The sequence below is a fragment of the Mya arenaria genome, chromosome 10 (genome assembly GCF_026914265.1).
Source record: "Mya arenaria isolate MELC-2E11 chromosome 10, ASM2691426v1".
Taxonomy (NCBI): domain Eukaryota; kingdom Metazoa; phylum Mollusca; class Bivalvia; order Myida; family Myidae; genus Mya; species Mya arenaria.
This window is the reverse complement of record NC_069131.1, coordinates 40,015,629-40,036,798: the sequence shown is the minus strand read 5'-3', so window position 1 is coordinate 40,036,798 and position 21,170 is coordinate 40,015,629. Positions and strand designations below refer to the sequence as shown.

The 21,170-nt window shown below is 32.5% G+C and overlaps 1 protein-coding gene across 5 annotated transcripts in view; it reads left to right on the top strand.

Moving 5' to 3' along the window:
• LOC128206988 (neo-calmodulin-like) overlaps positions 1-20,356 on the top strand; it is a 45,745-nt gene extending 25,389 nt beyond the window's left edge. Inside the window, exons 1-8 of one of the 5 annotated variants that reach the window (XM_052909757.1) lie at positions 990-1,207; positions 14,540-14,591; positions 15,234-15,278; positions 17,063-17,206; positions 18,436-18,498; positions 18,892-18,988; positions 19,479-19,579; positions 20,234-20,356. In XM_052909757.1, the coding sequence (XP_052765717.1) occupies positions 1,175-1,207; positions 14,540-14,591; positions 15,234-15,278; positions 17,063-17,206; positions 18,436-18,498; positions 18,892-18,988; positions 19,479-19,579; positions 20,234-20,268 (570 nt within the window). In that variant the 5' untranslated portion in view covers positions 990-1,174 and the 3' untranslated portion in view covers positions 20,269-20,356. Of the gene's footprint in view, positions 1-989; positions 1,208-8,454; positions 8,584-14,539; positions 14,592-15,233; positions 15,279-17,062; positions 17,207-18,435; positions 18,499-18,891; positions 18,989-19,478; positions 19,580-20,233 lie in introns of those variants that run through there. The other 4 variants (XM_052909759.1, XM_052909758.1, XM_052909760.1 and 1 more) reach the window with 4 other exon arrangements.
• Positions 20,357-21,170: the final 814 nt, after the last annotated feature.

The window sequence follows — 21,170 nt, the reverse complement described above, 5'->3', positions numbered from 1 at the left end:
TCTATGTTAATGTGCTTCCTGTTATTGTAAGCAATGGTTGTGTTTCTGCCTTAATGTATTTAAACTGTCCAGTTGACTTCATATACACGAGGATTAAATTTCATTCATTTGATGAAAACAGGTTTTGTTATAAATCTCAATAGAAAGGATATTTTTAAAATCTCAATATTATATCTGTATGCTATACCTAAAAAGAAGTATTCAAAGAGCAAAACAAAAGCTTTGATTTACGGTCCTGTCCTGAATTTCGTATTCAATGCTTTTAATAAGACATTGTAATTCCGTGATTTTATTTTGCTGAGTATTGAATATTTGCCAAGTTCTTCTTTTCCCACGAAGGCACGGTGAAATCAATCCTACCTATGTAGAGCTGGTATTAGTTCTATGCATTCAAATTGTCTACTCATGATAAAAACAGTGTCAAACTTATGTTTTAAATGCATAAAGATCATAGAAACAAGCGATACACCAATGAAATACATAAAATAATATCAGTCTTTCTAGTGTTGTATATATATATATATATATATATATATATAGAGAGAGAGAGAGAGAGAGAGAGAGAGAGAGAGAGAGAAAAGGAGAACAACCCTGCTAGTTTAAACCTGTGAAGTTTCAACTTTATAACACAACGGAACATTGAGGAGTAGATAAATATTGGTAAACGTTTCCAAAATGTTGTGCATGTCAATTAGTAAGAGTGGACAAATTGTAAATGTCAATATATCTGCTGAATGTCACACAACGTTACTAAACAATCGCTCGAATCCCACTTACCATGGCTGTTCCTCTATGGAATATTGTGGCGTTTAGTAACTAATTTGTTGACAGAGAATATTTCCATTTAATTGCAAATAAACCTTGAAACAAGATAAAGCATCGAAACCTCTGAATAATAATTCTGAGCGTTAGCTCTTTCTATTTATCAATACTAGAATTATATAATAGGTTGCCGTATGAATAGAACGCAGTTGTTTGCAATGCTTCATTATGCGATAATATTCAGCTCAATATAGAAACATAACTCAGAACAGTTATATCTCAACTTGTATGTTCAGATTGTTTCTTCTAGGTATAAATTAAAATTTTCTCTATTCTGACGAGAATATTTGTCTTAAATGTTGTGAACAAACATGTACGAAAGCAGACTTATTTGGAAATAGATTTGGATAACATGGATTGTCTTTGCCATGCTTTACGGAAACAGGTAATAGTTTGCAGATTTTATGAATTTTGAATTAAACAAAACGGAATATGATTATAATACGAAATATGTTTAAGTGTTCGTACATGACATTGTAACTTATACTTGAATCTGTTTAATCCACCAGTACCATCTCAAATTTTATTAAATTTTCCCATTTGAATAGACGATCAGCATTACTGTAAGCTGCTATTAAACCGGGTTTATGTTTTAACTTTTTGCTACTGAGCTTGTTTCTGTAGCTTTTCGCATACATATTGACGTAAGAAATGCGAAAGCTTACATAGAATTGAGTATAACAATGATTCAATGTTGAACATACTGCTGTTTTATCGGTTAACGCCGCCACCGAAACAGTGTGAAATGTTAACATCATTAAAAAAACACGAACATTGTGTTTCCAAAAGGGGGATTCACAACCAATTGTGGCATGTAAGAACTATCTTTCAATCAAAACACTTTAGAAGACAACATACCTCAGTCAAATATCCGTACGATTCCTACCAACTTTTTGAAATCCGTACGATCTACGTATTATCGTATCTTTAAGTCATATGCCTACGGGATCTTATGGATAAGCAGTCGTAGGATATCCGCACGGACACCGCGGACAAGTCACGCGGAGCCGGTTTATATAGTATTGAATCCTCAATGATGGCGTACAAAGCTCCTGCGACAAAAGTTACTCCCTGCAGGCTCCGTGCGTCCCCACCCTGTGTCCTCAGTATCGTACGGACAGCGTACGTTGACCATGCGACACCCCTGCATTAGTCGTGCGAGCACCGGCAAACTCTTACGGGCTCTTACAATGTAAAAACAAATGTGTTTGTTCACAGTAGTTTATATCAATTCTTTGCTTAATACCAAATCGATGCTGAAAGCAAATAGAGAATTGTTCACTTTGTATAGAAACATGATGCACTTGCATTCAATTTGCTTTACGTTTCAGGGAAATGCCTTATCTATCCGCTGGATTACATGCGTATTTTTTCACAGGCCTTTTATTTCGAAGCTGAATTGCATTTCACTAATATCTGTTTGCATGAGATAGATATCTGCTAGCCATATTTGTTATGCATTGTTCTTTGCTTTTTTTCTCCTTTGTGATGTAATTCGTTTGTTCAAACAGTTAGAACAACATATACATACCAAGCAAAGTAACATTTATACCTAAATATTTTTTAATGATTTTCCAATTCTTGAAAAGCGTATATAATCTTCCCTCATAATAAGAAATATTTCAATTGATACAATTTAACACGTTAAAAGAAATATCCAGTTTGCTATCTTGCTCGTCGATATATAGAGGCTGTTTTATCGGTGATGGCAGTTGTTTTTGCTTCATGGAGATTGCGGCATATTGTGTGACATAGGATTTCCATTTAATTGCACATCATTACAGATACAAGATACATGCAAAGAAGCAACAAGTCTGAGCAAAAGTTTTATCTGTTAACTGTCGCATGCAATGTATCGCAGACATGATAATCCTGTAGTAACAATCTCAAGCTAGAAACTTATTAGTAATATTAATCTCCTTTTGTTTAGATGTCGGTGATATGATGAGTTTAACAGGTTGGAATCCAATTTCTGTAACCACAACCTCTGACTTCTTTCAACAGTTATATGAATTGCTTTTGCTTGAACCGTTTATAAAATTGAAAGGGGTTTAATGCCTCATCCGATAGTGTACAAAAGTGTACGTACGACATACTAATTTCTGGTTAAAGATGTTAATTCCGTTTCCACACCTTTTTAACGTAGCTTTGAATTCTCTCACAATTGTACACGCCAGTCACTGCGAGCTTTTGCCATTTCCCTTTGTTCGTCGTCCGGTTGCAAGGCCAACAATGCCTAATGAAACACGCTTTGTTTAACATTTTAACCAATCCTATTAAACGCGATGCCATGAAACGCTATCTTCTTATTATACAGTGAAGGTCAAATTTGACCTTTGGTTATATCCTATCAAAAGCTATGTCATTTGTTCAAACATGCAACGACGTCATCGTGAACAATTCAGCAGAGCATCTGCTTCACTACCGTCATAACATTTCTTGCGGTTTCTCTTTTTATGAAACAAGAAGTACATTCTTTTAATAATCAAACATTAACACTTATAACTTTACTTCATCGTTCATGATAAAGCAGTTTGCTTTAATTAAATATTGTCCAGTACCACATTTGATCACGACGGGTCAAGCATTACAACACGGAAGGTCGAATGAAGTCATGTACGAATGTTTAAGCATCCACTAGATATTCGGAAAGGTATACAGGTTAATAGGTGTGTTCCTACTGTTAAATGTTGAGGGAAGTGTGGGATTGAGATCTAGTATGGTTTATGTACCAGTGGACTCATATTTTTCACTGAAACAAATATCAAAGTAGTCTTCTTCCGTGCAAACGTATTGTGTGTTTTATCGCCTTACGTGTATTTTTCAAAGAGACATTTACATTCCATTAAATATTGTTTACATGGCAACCGGTGTTCGCTATCTATCTATGAGTTTTGGTCTTTGTTGCAATGTTTATTATCTTTTTCGATAAAATAGATGGCTGATTTGTTGATGGTGGCTGTCTTTGTTCAAATTGGAGTTTGGGGCATTTAGTTACTAATTGATTTATATCGGCTTTTTATTTAATTGCAAATAAAAACAATTGACATGCAAGCAAATAACATGTCTGAATTTGATTGTATACCACTTAAGACAACAGTACCTACGACATATACAGATGCTGTAAAACATTTCTCTCTAACATGACATGAATTCTTCTTTACAATTGTAAAACCCGGTCATTGTTAGCTATTGTATGTTCACCGATGACATGGACAACACTTTGCCTGATTTAACAATTTTCCAGCACCAACCTTTTTGCTCGAGTGTCAAAGAACCTTTTGTTTTATTGAACTTAGTATTCTCTTTTATACAGTAGATATAAGTCAATTTTGAACAGCGTCATGCGAGCTCAAATGCTAGATGACTGAGTCAAATATGCAAAACAGCGCGTGAAGAATTCAGAAGTCTCAATTCCTTCTCAACTTTCCTCAATATTTTATTTTGTTTAAAAAAGGTAAATCAAGCTTGAATGTCAGTCACGTTGGTCGAAATTATGTATACACGTTAAAAAACCAACTTGTTGACACTCTGAAGGGCATCTTTTCTAAAAAAAATCCGATCAAACGTGGTCACAATGTTTGCCTGAATAAGTTATAAAACAGTAGCAAGTTTGATAACTTTCAATAATATGCTACATTTATTATGTATGTCGAATACTAGAAACACTCTATGTAGTGAAATACAAATGTAAAAGGCAACATCAACTATGTTGAATAAAACGCGCTCGGAAACTCTTGACCTTTCATTGAATACTTACTGAGTTTCCACTGACTGTGTAAGGCGGAATCTCTAATATCAACTAGGTACATGAAAGCACGCTCGCAAATTTTTGAACCTCCCGGTATTTCTTTTTACTGGTCGTACTTGGCTGTACCCCAACCATGATTGGCAATAACCCTTTAATATTTGATGTGTGTTTGTTGTCTTGAAATGCCGTTTCTCTGTCGTTGAGTGACTGTTTAATCTGGCGGATTTTCTCGTTGAGTGCCTGTTTAACCTGTGCTTATCCTGTGTTCCTTTTGTTAAGTGTCTATTCGGCCTGTATTTTACTCATTGAGTTCATGTTCACCCTGATATTTTCTCTTTTATTGCACGTCTGGCATGTGTATTTGTTATTGAGTGTCCTTTTTCCTTGTTTCTGCCGCTGTGTGCATGTTTGGCCTGTGTTTCTCCCGTCGAGAGCCTGTCTCTCGCTATCAGCCTATTTAGATTGTAATCTTTCTTTGAGTACCTATTTCACCTGTGTTTCTCGTTGAGTGCCTATTTGGCGCCAGTGCTTTTTCGTCAAGTGCATTTTTGGCCTGCATCATTGATCGTCATTAAACAGGATCACGGTTTAATTTTAGGCCGCTTAGGTTCTATTATTTTATAATTGATATCGATACCAGCTAAATCTAATTAAGCAGCTTAAATTACTTTTTAATAATAAATCATAATAACAAGGCATCTTAAATGGCATTTAGCAGTGACATATCTGACGAGATTGCATTAGAAAGGTCAACTGCAGTTCCTAAAGGAATTATTGGTATTTAGTATCATTCGCCGATACACGAAAATAAGACACTATTCAATGATAAAGACTAATTAATTAATGCATTGCAATTGGTTTTAACGTTATTGCATTTAAACACATTCGTAATATAATACTTTATTATGCTTACTGCCTGCAATTGTCCCAAATACTGCAAAATTATAGCATTTGTATGCAACCGAATAGGTTCACATTCTGGTTTAGCTCTAAAATGGACTGTTTTTGTGTTCGAAGGGAAAAAAATGTACGATGTTTGCATACTTTCCTTCAAAATTAAATACTTAAGTGTATTATCTGATATAAATATACACTCAGACAATAATTGTATTATTCGAAACAAAAAAAATAATGAGGCGATTGTTCACAACACTATTTTAGTTAACGACGTGAATAACAACATTGTTGTTAATTTTCCATTCAAATGTGAACTATTTTATGATAAACTTATATTTAAATACATCAAATATAGCTGCAACAGTTGTCTGAAATCTTATTTGAAATACTTCAAAGATCAATATGTACGAGTATATATGAAATTTACAGGGTAGAAAATATTTGAAAGTTAACAATGATAGCTTTCATTAAGTTGTTGATACTATAATGTATTTCATATGATTGGTTATAAATGTCGTTACCAATGTGAGGTTTATGCCTCCAAGGCGTGTTGAATCCCCTGTGAATTCTTATTTTCACTAGTTCACATACGTAGTTCGTATAGTACAAATAAATTAATTGAAGAATATGCGCTAACGCATACGGTTTAAGTAATATATTTTTCAAATCAAGATACCACAATACACAAGTCATTTAAGCTTTAGCTCAACTCTAATCAGTATATCAGCATATGTATTACAAATGAAAATTTTAATCCTCCCTAAGAATGCCTTAAGTTTTAAAATCAACCATAAACATTGAGCGTAACCATTAAGATTGTGGTAGTTTTAAACAGCCTCGACACCAGATCAATTTAAATAATTGAACATATAAGCATGTTGATACTTAAATATAACGGAACATATTAAATGTTATGTTGCATATTCGAAATGGTCCCATAAGAAATGTCATCGGTTCAAGTGCAATTCCCAAAAGAAACGTTGATATTTCAAATCATTCAGCCGATGCAGACACATTAGACATGTTTCTGTTCATAATAAACACTAGTTAATTAATTCATGACTATTGGTTGGACAGCATTGTATAGTAAACATTCATAACATAATAACTGATTCTGTTTACAAAACTGCATGTATTAACAACATGGTTATTTTCAAAACAAATAGATTATAAAGATAATCAGTTTTTATCTGTATTATCAGTATACGCATTTCCTTTTCTTTAAAGTAAGAAAACCTGATAGCTTGTTTCTGTACATGAGAGTCTATAAACTGATGAAAATTCAATAAAGCATATCCTCCTGAATATTTTGCTGTTTCAGTTAATTTTGTTTGTTAATAAAACATTTTTAACTTTTTGTTGTTTCCCTCCATTGCCCTATACAACAGTAATAACCAACTGATTTAAACATGCCATATTTCCCTGGATTGTCATTAAACATAGAGACTATTGAAAAAGTGATTGTGTAAATCGGACTTTAGCTGTCAGCGGGATCGCCTAAAAACAAATGTGAACTGGAAAGCTTCCACACTCTAGTGTAACAAGAGTTTTAGGTACATATAAGCAATTTGCACGGATAAACTTAAATGGACCAGTTTTGCGAACAATCTAAGAAGAGCAAATATTTCCCCGCTTCAAATTATATTATCAAATGAGAGAGTAATAATACCAATTCAATCAGGTTGCCTCAAAAACGTTGCTTATTTATTATCCGGCTGAAGTACTTACGTATGCTTATAAAACCAAGACCTTGGTATTCATTAAACATCTTAAGTCATTAGTCGTCAACATCTTTAGTCCATTCAAGTTAATTGTAGTCAGTTTCCTAAAATATTCAAAGTCAAATATCAACTCTTATATTGATATTTTGATAAAACAATGAAACCTACTGGTGCAAGCCAAGAAGCCGAAAAGTAGCGTTTAAATGGATTATCGGAGACAAATAAGCTATTATGAACAAAAATGTCATTGATAAAAATCATTTTGAAATGATTCACAACAAGAAATTGACGTGGAACAAAAGTATGATGCCGTCGCCATTGATGGCCGCACGGACGACAATGCCAGACAAAGTAATCAATTTAAGGCGACCCAATAAACGAGTCTTTCAAGTATACATGATAAATTGATTTGGTAAGTATACAACTAAGGTGCGTTCTAGCCTGGTATCAACTTGACACACATGTAATTATGAACGTTTGGGCTATAGATAGTTCATGATTAAAATCATGCTTGCTTGATCCAAGTGTAACATGCAAAGCAATTTTGATATGTTCAAAATAATAACGTTGTGCAACGGGTGCTTAAACATTCCGTCTGGTTTGGACTCTATTGCATCATACGAATATAAACTATTGAAAAGTGTTTCAAACTGTAAATAAATCACATGGTAATAATCCAATTAATCAACAAATCAATTTGAAAACTTTGATTAGCAAATACGTCCTTATCCCATATCTTTTTTAACAGAATATGTATACTACAAAACATCTATTAAACTAAATAACAATGTAGTCGAAAGCATTTTATTCTCATGAATCAACACAATTAACCCTCTTAAAACAACTTTTACTATTTTTCTTTTATTGAAATCACATTTAAAAAAATAATAATAGGAAAGTATGTTGCGCAAACTAAGGCTGAAAGGTGTTTTGTTTTCTTGTACAACAACTTTTTAGAACACGTTGTTGTTGAGGCTGTATCTCAATGCATGTGACTGGTGAAAAGAACAAAACCATCGATGATTCCTACGTATCTCAGATGTTAGCAGGCTTCCCTTGCAAACGAATTGAAACGTGTCATCATGGGCGTTAAGACGAATACACACTAGTTAAAACGAGTAAACATAGTTTTAGAATAGACGTTTGAGGGCAAAATTAACTGAAATAAACGTCCTATGGCGAATTGAGGAGTTGAATGGATAATTTAAGTGACAGTCAGGGGCAAAGCTTAGTTGTTTCCTTAAAATCAATACACAGGTTTATCCTTCTGGGTGCATGCGATTCAAATGTTAACAGTTCACACTGGAAATCAAGAGCTATTTAAGGATTTAATGGAAGGTTAAAATCATAATAAAGCATTAACATTTGTGCGATCTTGGATAACTCGTTATGGTATGTATGACGTTTTAATGTATTGTTTAATAATATTTTATTGAATAAATACTGTTAAATTTATCACCAGTATAAGTATGCTTTGTGTTTGATCGGTCATGTGTTGTTTAAATGGGCTTGTGTCTGTAGTTTCTATTGTTTTATTAATAGTTTGATATACATGTTTTATCGATTTTTGTATGTTAGAACATGCCTTTTAAAGTTGGTGTTCTGTATTTTGTAAAACAATAATGCTAAGTGATCAATCCATCACCTATTTGTTTGAAGTAAGTTTTTAATTTAAGATATTTTTCCGACCATTTTTATATTCTAAGTATTATCTTTGTAATAGAGTTTCGTTACATATCGTCTACATGACAGTTGTAACGGTGTGTAGAAAACTATACTTTCTTTACTAGCTATTACACAAATACCTAGGATTTTGATGGTGATATACATATTATTTCCAACGTTGGTCAAGGAACAAACATGCCCCTAACGTGATATGGAGGGCCTTCATTGGCTTATCGTAGATCGTATGCTAACACGGTGCAATGTGTGTATATTTTATCTACCATATTGACATGAAAAGTGCACTATCAGAAAGAGGGTGAGGGTGGCCCGAATGGGCTAGGGTATCAAAATTTCAAATACCTACCCTATTCTAGTGTTCATTGCACCAGGACCAAATATCCGCAGGATGAAAGTAAATATAATAAAAAATTCTTATTAATATACATAGTGTTATTCAAATTGTAGTGCAGAATTACTTTCGTTATTGCAGAGTATTTACTGTTGTACTTGCCGAGCATGCACTGTGTAGATCATATTTATATATGTGTCATGATTCTAAATCAAATTTCTGATTAACAATAACAAAGTAAATGCTTAACTTCAATGTCGGATGCTTGTGTCTTTAAGCACGATATTGGATATTGGATCTGGCCATGTTCTTTCGATTGTTTTACTCTTGTATTGATGACAGAGTGGCCAACATATAGAATTCATAACAAACATTCAAAATCATAAATCAGGAGGTAATCAAAATGCTGCCCAAGAAAGGGCTTTGTTTAAAACTTTAAGATTCAATATATCCAGATTCATGTCTCAAGTTTTATAGTCCTTCATTTCAATCATCAAGACATATCTTGACATCCTCGATTTTTGATGTCATTGTGGGTGTATTTTACTGCAAAGTAAAACCAAAAATGACGATATATATATAATTTCATTTTCTTATTCAGAGTCAGAGATATACTTAACCTAAACAACTGGTTGTGCTATCCTTTCACACTTTTTTAATTATTTTACAAGAATTGTGGAGTAGTTTTTGGAATGTCAGATGACAGAGTGGTTCGCGGAAGAAACCCACTTGCAACACCCGAGCTCATATGCGCCCAGATTTTATGCATTTTTTTAGATTCTGAAACATGATCAAAATAATAATTTAAGAATACAGTTAAACATTAAGCTAAAATAAATTAAAATATCAAAAGCATCGAACTGATTTTTGTTGTGAAATTTCGAATTAATTTGCATGATACAGCACAAAAATTGATCAAGTTTAAGCAATAACCTGCAATGTTACTTGAACGAATCGTTAAGAACCATCCATAAAACAGTGAGGCGTCTATAGTCTACAAAACAAAGCACACTTAAAAGTGGTGTTTACAATGAGTGTCATGTTAGAGTGTAGTGTCAGATCAATTTTGATATTTACTTGCTGGCCGATTATACCGGCTCAAAATAATATTTATTTCATTGCGATATTATATATACTTTCTCTATCAGGAATTTAATTATTCATAACATTGCAATAAGGTAATGAGACAAGATCTCAGGAATTTGCACACAAAACATTCAATTAAAGTCTTGAGTTGCCTTTTAATTAAAAAATAATAATATTGGTTTATATCGTACTACGGTATCAAATAGTAGCCAATTGAACTTTATTATTAAGAATATGAAGGTACGGGATATACGTGGCAAAGGAAAGCATATCGGTTGAGATCGAAGCTCGAACCCGAATATTGTTTCAATGTTGGTTTAATCTTATTAAATTTTAAACATCGAAACAAAACACAAGTCTATATACAAGTGAATAAGTTCAGTGTTGGTATACTCTTATTTAACCTTAAACATACACCATTTAATGCTTATTGATGCTGAAAAACGTAGCTCTAGATATACTGGTTTGTTTCAAGATATTAGCTTCTGTGCTACTTTATACTGACATGAATGAGTGAACTGATCAATAATTTAACCGACTGAACATCTGGGGCAAAGGTTTGTTCACGTGTTTGATCCCCACCAGATGCACATCGCAAAATATGGTGTAGTCTTTTTCACTTCCTCTTCCTCTTCTTATGTAAATGTTTGCTTTTTTATTTAGTTAAACTTATAAATATGATAAATGTTTGTTTCCGTGTAAGACCGTAAAATATTCATACGATAAAGTCTAAAATATATATTCTACGAGTGGTGTGACACGATTGAAATGTTCTCCTTTGGTGATCACGAGTTGAAATCTATTGCAATCTGACACTGTAACAAACATTTTTGTTTCTTTTTATCATCTACCATAACACAATATGAATGAAAAGTGAATTGTAGTTTTGCAGAAAAGTGCCAAGTGTTTGACACGTAACGTGATATCAATGATGACCTGGTTAAAATTGTTTCAAAGCCCTGTGATTATAAATATCAAGGCCCCGTCACTGATTTCAAGTTTGTACCCCAGATAATAATGAATCACTCCATTAGTTTTAATTATTCACGACTTAATTTCAAATTGATTTGAAACTTGATGGTAAATCAAAATTAAGCCTTCAAATGACTCACTTATTTTATGAATTAATCTAGTCTGCTTATAGAACAGCCATTGGTTCAATAACAATATCAAGTACCAAAATGGGTTTGCTTTAACATCCCAATAACTTTATCGGTGGTGCATTGACGGGTGTATCACTCTATATTAATTATTTGTCAAGTTATGACCTATTATATGCCGGTGAAATCCGACGCTCTAAATGTTAATTATGCTAGAGAAATTTTCAAATGTTTATAATTCATTCTTTACTAAATAAGGCGTTCTATTTTCTCTCAGACGTATTTCATTAATGATTAACCAGTATAATTCCGAAGGCCAAGTGCTTCAATTTGAGTTATGTTGCGCTAATTATACATGATTTTAATTATCCCCTTGAGAACTATCAAGCATTCTTCTCAAGATTCATAATTAATGAGCGAGTAAACTTGCGCTCTATAAACTATTACGGTAACAGTGTATATATTTTGAGAACAAATACTGGCCTTTTACACAGCTTATTTACAGTAAACGGCTTATTATATTGTTCGAACGACCGACGTTACTCATTAAAACGACAGAATTGACCAATCAGAATATAAGTCCCTCTTTAAAGTATTTTGTAATAAGGTCAGCTCTTGCCTCAGCTATGTTAACAATGTCGCAAATTTGAGTGCTATTATTATTTCTGATAAGCCGATTCTCCGTTTTTACGAGATACGTAAGTCGTTTTAACAAGATACATTAATCGTTTTAACAACATACGTAAGTTGTTTTACAAGATACGTCGTTTTAACAAGATATTTAGTCATTTTAACGAATTACTAACTGGTTTTAACGAGATACGTAAATTGGTTAAACGAAAAAATAACTTGTTTTAACGAGATACTTAGTCATTTGGACGAATTACTAAGTCGTTTAAACGATATAAAAATAAATAACACGTACGTCACCTGTATGCCACCGTTCAAAATCCATATAACGTATTACCTATGTAATTGATTACATATTTATACATACAATGTGTGAAACATAGGTAGCTGATGAGAGTTGAATCGAAATTTATATAGACGGTCAAACAGAACATGCCATTTTGCATTATAGGTGCATTATTTATATCATTTGAATTGATTAACGTTTCTTGGAAAAGAAATACATTTTCTAACCAATGAACCGCCTATTGTAAGTGATTGTAATATATGAATATATATCTCGCGTGAGATTAAGATAATATTAATCACAATAATGTAATACTTAAATGGTAGTCATGCCGAGTAACTGAAGCATGTTTTTATCTGTAGAAAAAATGAACTGTGACGTGATATAACCATTTTGTAATTAGGAAATTCTCATTCGTGACGTTTCAACGCGAACATTGGGCTGGTTTCTTTAGTAACTTAATTGTCAATTTGTTTTCACCGGTCAAGTGATCCAATCAGAATTTAAGAGCGGTACACATATTTTAACCTTTTGTCAAATAGCTGGAGAGCAATTGATACATTTAAGAGATTTTCAACACTTATAAATTCATTTCAACAGTTTGATAAATGTCTCCACAACTACAGAGACGGGTTTGCCAATCTCACTGTATAATTTTGTAATCATATCTTCATTTCTGGGAACTTGAAAACAAAACCCGTAATTTATCATCGCGGTATTATTTCCCAAGGGAAACATGCTGTTAAACATTAATCAACGTGTAATGGAGATCAAACGTTAGCATGTTACGCAGCTCATTAAACATGGCAATCCTTGTTGATGTTAGTAGTCCGGTTCATTATATAGAACAATAATTCTGGTTGGATGACTGTAATTGTTGTGAACTTCCTGAAGTTAAACTTTACATTAATAACAAGCTTGTTGTGTGTACCACATACATAATATGTAGTAGCAGTGTTATTGTGTAAATATTTCTTTTTCATGTTCAAGTAGATGTTTAGACTAGTGTGATTGGTTTTCGCTTACTGGTATCTGTTTTTGTTTTCTATTAATGCAAAATGTATTAGAACATTATTCTTGAAAATGAACAGGTATTTAGCCTCAAATGTTCTGTGTTTCTTTTCTAACCGAAGATCTGGTCATATCATACAAAGTCTTATAATTGACATTACTTTAAATTAAACGTAGATGACCTTAAGTTGAAGTATGATGTTGAGGACTCATAAACTAGTTTAACCAATCGATGATTCCCTGATATTCTGACCAACCTAAGGCAGTAACCTGAAGTGTTATCATACAGACTCGTTAGTGAATGTGTCGTCTGTATGTGTTGTTTGTATGTTTTTATTTTTCATTCAGTTTCTGTTAGCCTAGTGCCTTTATAGTGGTCATTGCTACAAGTTTGGCTACTGGACATGTCCCTGTAATTTCCATTGAAACGGACGAACTTGCGTTTGTCTTTGGGATGAACAAAAAGTTTTTTCTGACAAACAAAAAGGTTCGATAAATACCACTTTCGCGTTCAAAAATGATTCGAAGTAAGAATTTGAAGATATTTTGACATTTTAGAAAACCTATCGTTATGGACAATATCAATACCTTAAAGAAAAACTCGTGTTTTAAATTAATACATACACATGTATAACAAACACATACTTTGAGTGATTATCCATTAACTACTTACTAAATAATGCATTTTATTGGAAATATTAATACCTTAAAACAGGATTGCAATCGTAAATCTAATAGGTGAAAACGCAAAAATATTAAATGACTGGTGGGTCCTAAAAGATTTACATTGATCGACTTTCTGCACCTTTCTTTCAAATTTAACACGGTATCCATCATAGCAACCATTATTTTCGATATTTATTCATCCTTTAAAGTAATTTTAACAACAGTATTAATTAAGGTTATCTTATTTGGGATTAAGAGTGTATATTTAAATATCTGACTGTTATTTCTAACCTTTCTTTGTTTTTAATCAATATTTTGCATGAAAATGTTTTACAAAGAAGTTCAGGCTACGTTGGTATGCGATAGAGATTATACAAAACCGATTCGAAGACTCATCTGACAATATTCGGAGTAAAAAAGAAAGCAAGGCAAACAGCAATAACAACCACAGAAACAGTATACCATCCCTAAAATAATAAACAGTTCATGTTAAGCTTACACTGATTTGTAAAATCTAATCAATATTGTGCTTGAAATATTTTTTTTATCTTTCAGGCATGCAACAAGAAACCTAAACAAGAAGATGGTGAAACAACGATGGATAAAGGTAGTCACATTGTTTGTATATAGAGTCTGTAAAAAGTGTCTATCTGTGCTTTTATCTTACCAACAAATATATTTTGGAAAAGAGAACATCAGAAGGCACATAATATAAATATGACGGCATAATAAACTGTAAAAGCTAGAGCGATATACTTAAGAAACTGTCATTGCCAAATAATTACAGCTATCGAGGTTTTTCTGACAGGTTCAGTCCATAAAACTGACCGTGCATGATGTTTTTTATAACAGCATCACTTAGTGTAGACAGCGTTTATAGCATTGTTGATAAAATTAATCATTTTATTGAAAATGAGTTCACTTATAAAAGATAACTTTCAGAAATGACATAATTTAAACGTGTCAGAGCCGTTTAATTTAGAACTAAGGCGGGCTGAAATTCGAAAACAAATTTGGAATATATACTGCTGAGACAGTAATATATCTTATTTCTATCACTGATATATCCTTATATTAAACGGAAATAAACTGTTATAGTTATTAGGATCCTAAAATTATGTGTTATAATTATATTTTTGTATGCGTAATTTTATTGACAATTGTGTTTCGCGTTTGATTATGTTCTGGTAATATAAGTAAATGTACAAGTTATGTATTTATAAAATAAGCAACATATTCTTCCATGCAGCCAGCGTATGCTCAAGACACGATGTGGAAAAGATTTTTGATTCCGGCAAGTTTATAAATAATTGTAAACACCATGTATTAGTTTGTCATTTGTTGTCGTTGTTGTTGTTATGTTGTGGCTGTTGTAGTAGTTTCTTTTTATACTTGCCCGTTTTGCTGCTCATTTCATTTCTGTTCTATATTTCAATCTGCTTTTAAGTACATGACTTGTCTAGATAATTTCAAACAACAATCAAAAAGACATCTAAATGTTCTACTTGAGTGCATTTTTAAATGTAGTTTGCATCTACATTAAAGGAACTGGTTCTGATATTTATTACGTATGCATATGTTTTCTCATACCGTTATTCTTTCGGTATGCATGTGTTTTCTCATACCGTTATTGTTTCCGTATGCATGTGTTTTCTCATACCGTTATTGTTTCCGTATGCATGTGTTTTCTCATACCGTTATTGTTTCGGTATGCATGTGTTTTCTCATACCGTTATTATTTCGGTATGCAAGTGTTTTCTCATACCGTTATTTTTTCGGTATGCATGTGTTTTCTCATACCGTTATTGTTTCGGTATGCATGTGTTTTCTCATACCGTTATTATTTCGGTATGCATGTGTTTTCTCATACCGTTATTTTTTTCGGTATGCATGTGTTTTCTCATACCGTTACTTTTTCGGTATGCATGTGTTTTCTCATACCGTTATTGTTTCGGTATGCATGTGTTTTCTTATACCGTTATTATTTCGGTATGCATGTGTTTTCTCATACCGTTATTATTGTTTTGCCTCCTCAGTGTTTCTGCGCTGTATAATATTGCGAGGAATTTTGTGTTTATGATGCATTTCATAGTCAAACGCATTCAGGAACTGTATTGCTGTTACAAATGAAGGTTTCAAATAGAAAATAATGATATCACAATCCTACAGTGTTAGTTAAGTGTACTTTTTGGCTAACAAATGATAGTTTGTTATTGTTTTTTGTGTTGTTTTTCACTTACGTATTGAATATTAATTGAATGAATCGAAACTTCAAAAACGAGTATGTCTATACAAAATGCACTGTCTTGAAAGACACATGCATATATGATATTGCAATAATGTTCATACATATTCATGCATAAGGTCAACTCAACTGAACGCAACTTATCATAATAAATGATATAGAGCTGCCAATTGTATACATCTTGTATGCTGCTATAAAGTGTTATCAAGTTAGACTGTGTCAATGCAATTGGCTACATCCTGGCTTAATGTAGCAGTTTGTTTAATCACATCTTAAAGGGTTAGATGCATAAAGGTACATCTGTCATTATTGACTGCAATTCCAAGTCATATTGAAACTACCTTACAATGAATTTTAAAATTAAAGTTATAGTTCCACTGGATTTATTTTAACTCAAGTAGTAATAGAAATTTGATAATGTGTCCACCGGTTAAATTATAAGCTAGTTTGCTCATTTAAATGATTTCATTGGTTGATGGTAAGTATTTGACTTTGGCTAACTTGACCATACCAAATAATTTACAAACGTTTTATACCTGGCTTCACACACAGCATATCTATTTGCAATTGCACATATTTAAAGATACCAAAATCTTCAGAGCAATGTGTTTTTCATGACTGCAATGTTCTGTAAATGCAGTAGTAGTTGAACAGCATAACATACGTTATTTCACTAATACATATTAGGTATCGCCGTTTACTTCCATATATTTCAATATAGTATTGTAACCAAAATACATTGTCATCCAGAAATATTATAACACCACTAAACTGTATTTTTTGAACAATATTGTCTTTCATTTAATGCTTACATTGGCCCATAATGTTTGCAGAAATACGTGAGTTGTTCCGATTGTTTGACACAAACAACGATCGGTCCATATCACTGCAGGAGCTGGGCAAGGCGATGAGGTTTCTTGGGATGTCACCTTCAGAACAAGAGATAACTGACGCCATGAGTGCCTTGGACACAAACGGTATCAAACTTAACTCGCACTTAATCATTATGTTTTAGGCATTACTCTATATTGCAATTAATTAATATCTTCCGATTAACCAAAGCTTCCACTACCTATGAAAATGTAAATGTATGTTATTTGTCTGCAATCAAGTAACAATAGGTTTTGAGTTAAAGAAACATCGCTTCCGCAGGCGGTGTAATATCCCATGTGTGTAAAAGAATCCCCATTATTTGATTGAAAAACCAAAGTAGCGCGTGTCGTTGACAATAATAAAATGTTAACTACATGTATTCGAGGTGTGAAAGGAAAAAGTTGTAATTAAGGTTAGATATAGAAGCAGAGATAGAAGTTGTTCGCTATTGACACTATCATTATTGGAAACAGGCATCTGCGCATAATTTCCTCGAGCTTATATTATACATTCATAAAGAAATCAATATCTCAGGGAGGCCACTTACTTACAACTTCTTGTTGGTTGTTTCAATTAATTGGTTAAGTCTTTTTATGCATCTTCTGTTTAAGTCTTTGAAGTAGAAATTTGAAGCTATTTATTTTAAAGTAACATAAAAATCGATTTAACAGCTTTTCGCTTATGCCACTTAGGTACAATTTTGCTATCAATTATGCAGTGCTTTTGTCATAGAAAGAACTTAAAATCAACGAAACAAAAATATTCATTTTTATATTTTGGTTTTTGACTTCGAAGACATTTGCTTTATAATTATACAGGACGAACCTGAGATATGTTTAGCTCTGCTTACTGGGACATATTTGAGTGAAGGCCCCACTTTTTTGGACGATCTTAAGTCCCGTTGTACAGGAACAAATTAAACACACAGTTCTTTTTTTTTGGTATTGATTGTTCAATATTGTCCTTTTAAAGAGATTTGATACGGTTTAAGGAAATTGAAAAAAAAAAATTCATGATTAACCATTTCTCGTTTTTTAAGTTTTTTGTCAGCGGAATAAAATAATGTTCTTTATTGTGTAATGCTTAATATTATTCGTGAAATTTGGAGCCTCGTGAAAATACAATGTATGAAAATCCAAATTATAATATAGTTTAACTTACTGGATGAATAACAATACCGGCAAAATAAAATGTATCGGTGTTATTGTATTAAATGGTTTATGCATCACTATTAAGGCTTTTTATCTTAGATTCTGTGGTATTCTTTAGAATATTCCATATAATTTCTGACTGAGTTGTTCTATCAAATATGACACTTTTATTAAATTTTCAGAAAATGGCAGGATCGAGTTTCAAGAATTTTACAAATTTATGCAAGCAGAGAGGACTAAACTGAGTATGTAGTACAATCTCTTTTGTATTCCTATTTATTCAATGTGCCAAAAACAACAGTTACTGTTTCAATTATATACTATAAATATGATCTAACCTATTTTTTCAAATGTGTTCGTGTATTATTGCAAATCTTAGACACGAAATCCGTCACCCGCCCGTTACAAATTTTTATTATTCGCTAAACACCATCATGATTGTGTTTTTAACGTGCTATAGCATTTTTCTTGCTAAACAGCTTTTAACATTTATATAGGAAAATAAAAGGAACCGTTTTATCTATTGAACTGTTTCTCAACTGGGCCTCAATTCATCTTCGAGAACAATGTACTATTTGCAAGTATAATTATTATCGGACTTTAACAGAAGGGAAATGTCATTATTCCTCTTGCCTCAGATGAAGCAGATTTCACCAACAATCAAGACACTGTACGCTCAGCATTCCGGACGTTTGATAAGGATGGAAATGGATACATTGACGAGCAGGAATTAAGGTGATTTCTCCTGTTGCTGGGATTGAAATGAGTTGAAAGATAAATTTTGTTTATTTTTTCTTCCAGTTAAGATTTGGCCAACCGTGATGATATCTTAAACAATGAGATATTAACACTTCTATATCTTCGTTTAAGCACGGACACCGTTGGATCAAACGACAACTGGTGCCTGTTATTGCCATTAGATATACATGTAGTTAGTTACATTGGTCACAGTCATTCGCAACCATTCTTTTAAGATTTCATTCATCGATTGGAATGTTTTTGAAAAAAAAAAATCGGAACTAAAATGGCAATGTATGAAAAACTTTGTTTCGATTGTTTAGATGAATATAGTAAAATACAAACCAAGATAATAGTTTTATGTTCATCAAGAAAATCTGGATAATCCAACTGTTCGCAATAAAGCCATACACTCTAAGAATTTTAACGCGTCCTATTAGTGATTTAAATAAAGATGCCAACAATAAAACGAATACTGCAATTTCAGAATTGCAATGAAGAAGTTAGGTGAAGCATTGACTGACAAGGAGCTGGACGATATGATGAAAGAAGCTGATGTCGATGAGGATGGTAAAATCAATTATGAAGGTATTGGAGTCAAGGTTTTATGTTATGTCATTGTGATAAAAATCGACTTTAAAGGTATTGGAGTAAAGGTTTTATGTGAGGGCATCAAAATGAAACATGTCTTTGTCGACGGGAGCGGGACAATGAACTATGACACCATTGGAGTTAATATTTAAAGTTAATTCATTACGATCAAATAAGCTAATCTCGATTGGAACGGGCCAATGAACTATGTATGTTTTAGAGTAGCGATTTTAAATGCAATTACTGTAATGAACACGCTGATGTTTATGGTTACGACAAAACAATCTGAGTTGTTGTAAAGTTGATGAGCTATGTCATTATGTTAAAACAGATGATGTCCATGTGGACGACAAAATCAACAATAAAGATATTGGAGTAAAGGTTTAGGATGAGGAACATTTGACAGTGTCATTATGCTGCACGAAGTCAACGATTTTAATTTCATCCGAGTATTTTACAATTTACCATGATTATTACATCGGATTCATGGCGGGTCAGTTTCAAAGTAAAACTTTTGGCCAATAAAGTATTAGGAAGGCTAGCTTTAACATTTCATTGTCTATGATACTCCACTAAGTATATATTTATGAACTAGTTTGATATAATCTGGTCAAGAAAATATGTTTGTTATTAAATATTTCTTTATTTCAGAGTTCGTTAAGATATGGTGTGGTGAAACAACTTGAGGAACTCCTATCCTGCTACATAGTTATCATTTACATTAAATGGACTGGCATTATGCATCCTTTGTAAATATTTTGCATTATAATGGAATATAATTATGTATCTATGCTTATTTTTTAATAAATTATATGGTACTATTCTTGTTTCCATTGAACATTTTGTCAGTTGGATTTGACATCATCAATTAGTTTGTTGTAAAAGTTATATAAAGCGTAATTTAATAAGCATAATGCACATAATATAATAGCGATTGGCCGAAACAAAAACGTTGGTGCAATAAGGTAATCCTTTTATTTTGTATTTCAACCTTAAATACGTTAAACCGACTTAGCCCACTAGCGTACAAAAATGCCTTACTTTAACATTTGAAAATAATTTCAGTTTATCATCATTCAGGTATAAAGTACAGCAGTTTATTTATTTATGATGCTTTGTTGTCTTCAGTGTAGATTTTTGGCATTTAGAAACTGGATGTTTTGACATAGGAATTTAATTTAATACACATAAAGTCAATCGGCCATATACACGCAGTAACAACTCTGAATGCTACATTCCACTATCTAAGGGTTGGGTGTTGTTAACAATATAATGACAGCGATGATTTTCGCCTTGCAACACTAATTAACAACTTGATATCAATTTGAATATCTGTGCTGTTCATAATTGCAATTTGGTTTAAAGCGGAACGAAGCACTTTACTTTATTACTTGTTTATTATCTATGAAATAATTTAGATGAACAAAATGAAATCAATTGTCTTTTACCAGAAGTTCTTTAGACTCAAGTTTTTACTGCATGCATTGTTTGGTGGTTCTGACTAAAAAAAAACATTTGGTGTTTAAAAATATTTAATTAAGTAGTTAACCATATAAATCATTGGATTCAATGTGTTGAGTCATTTTTT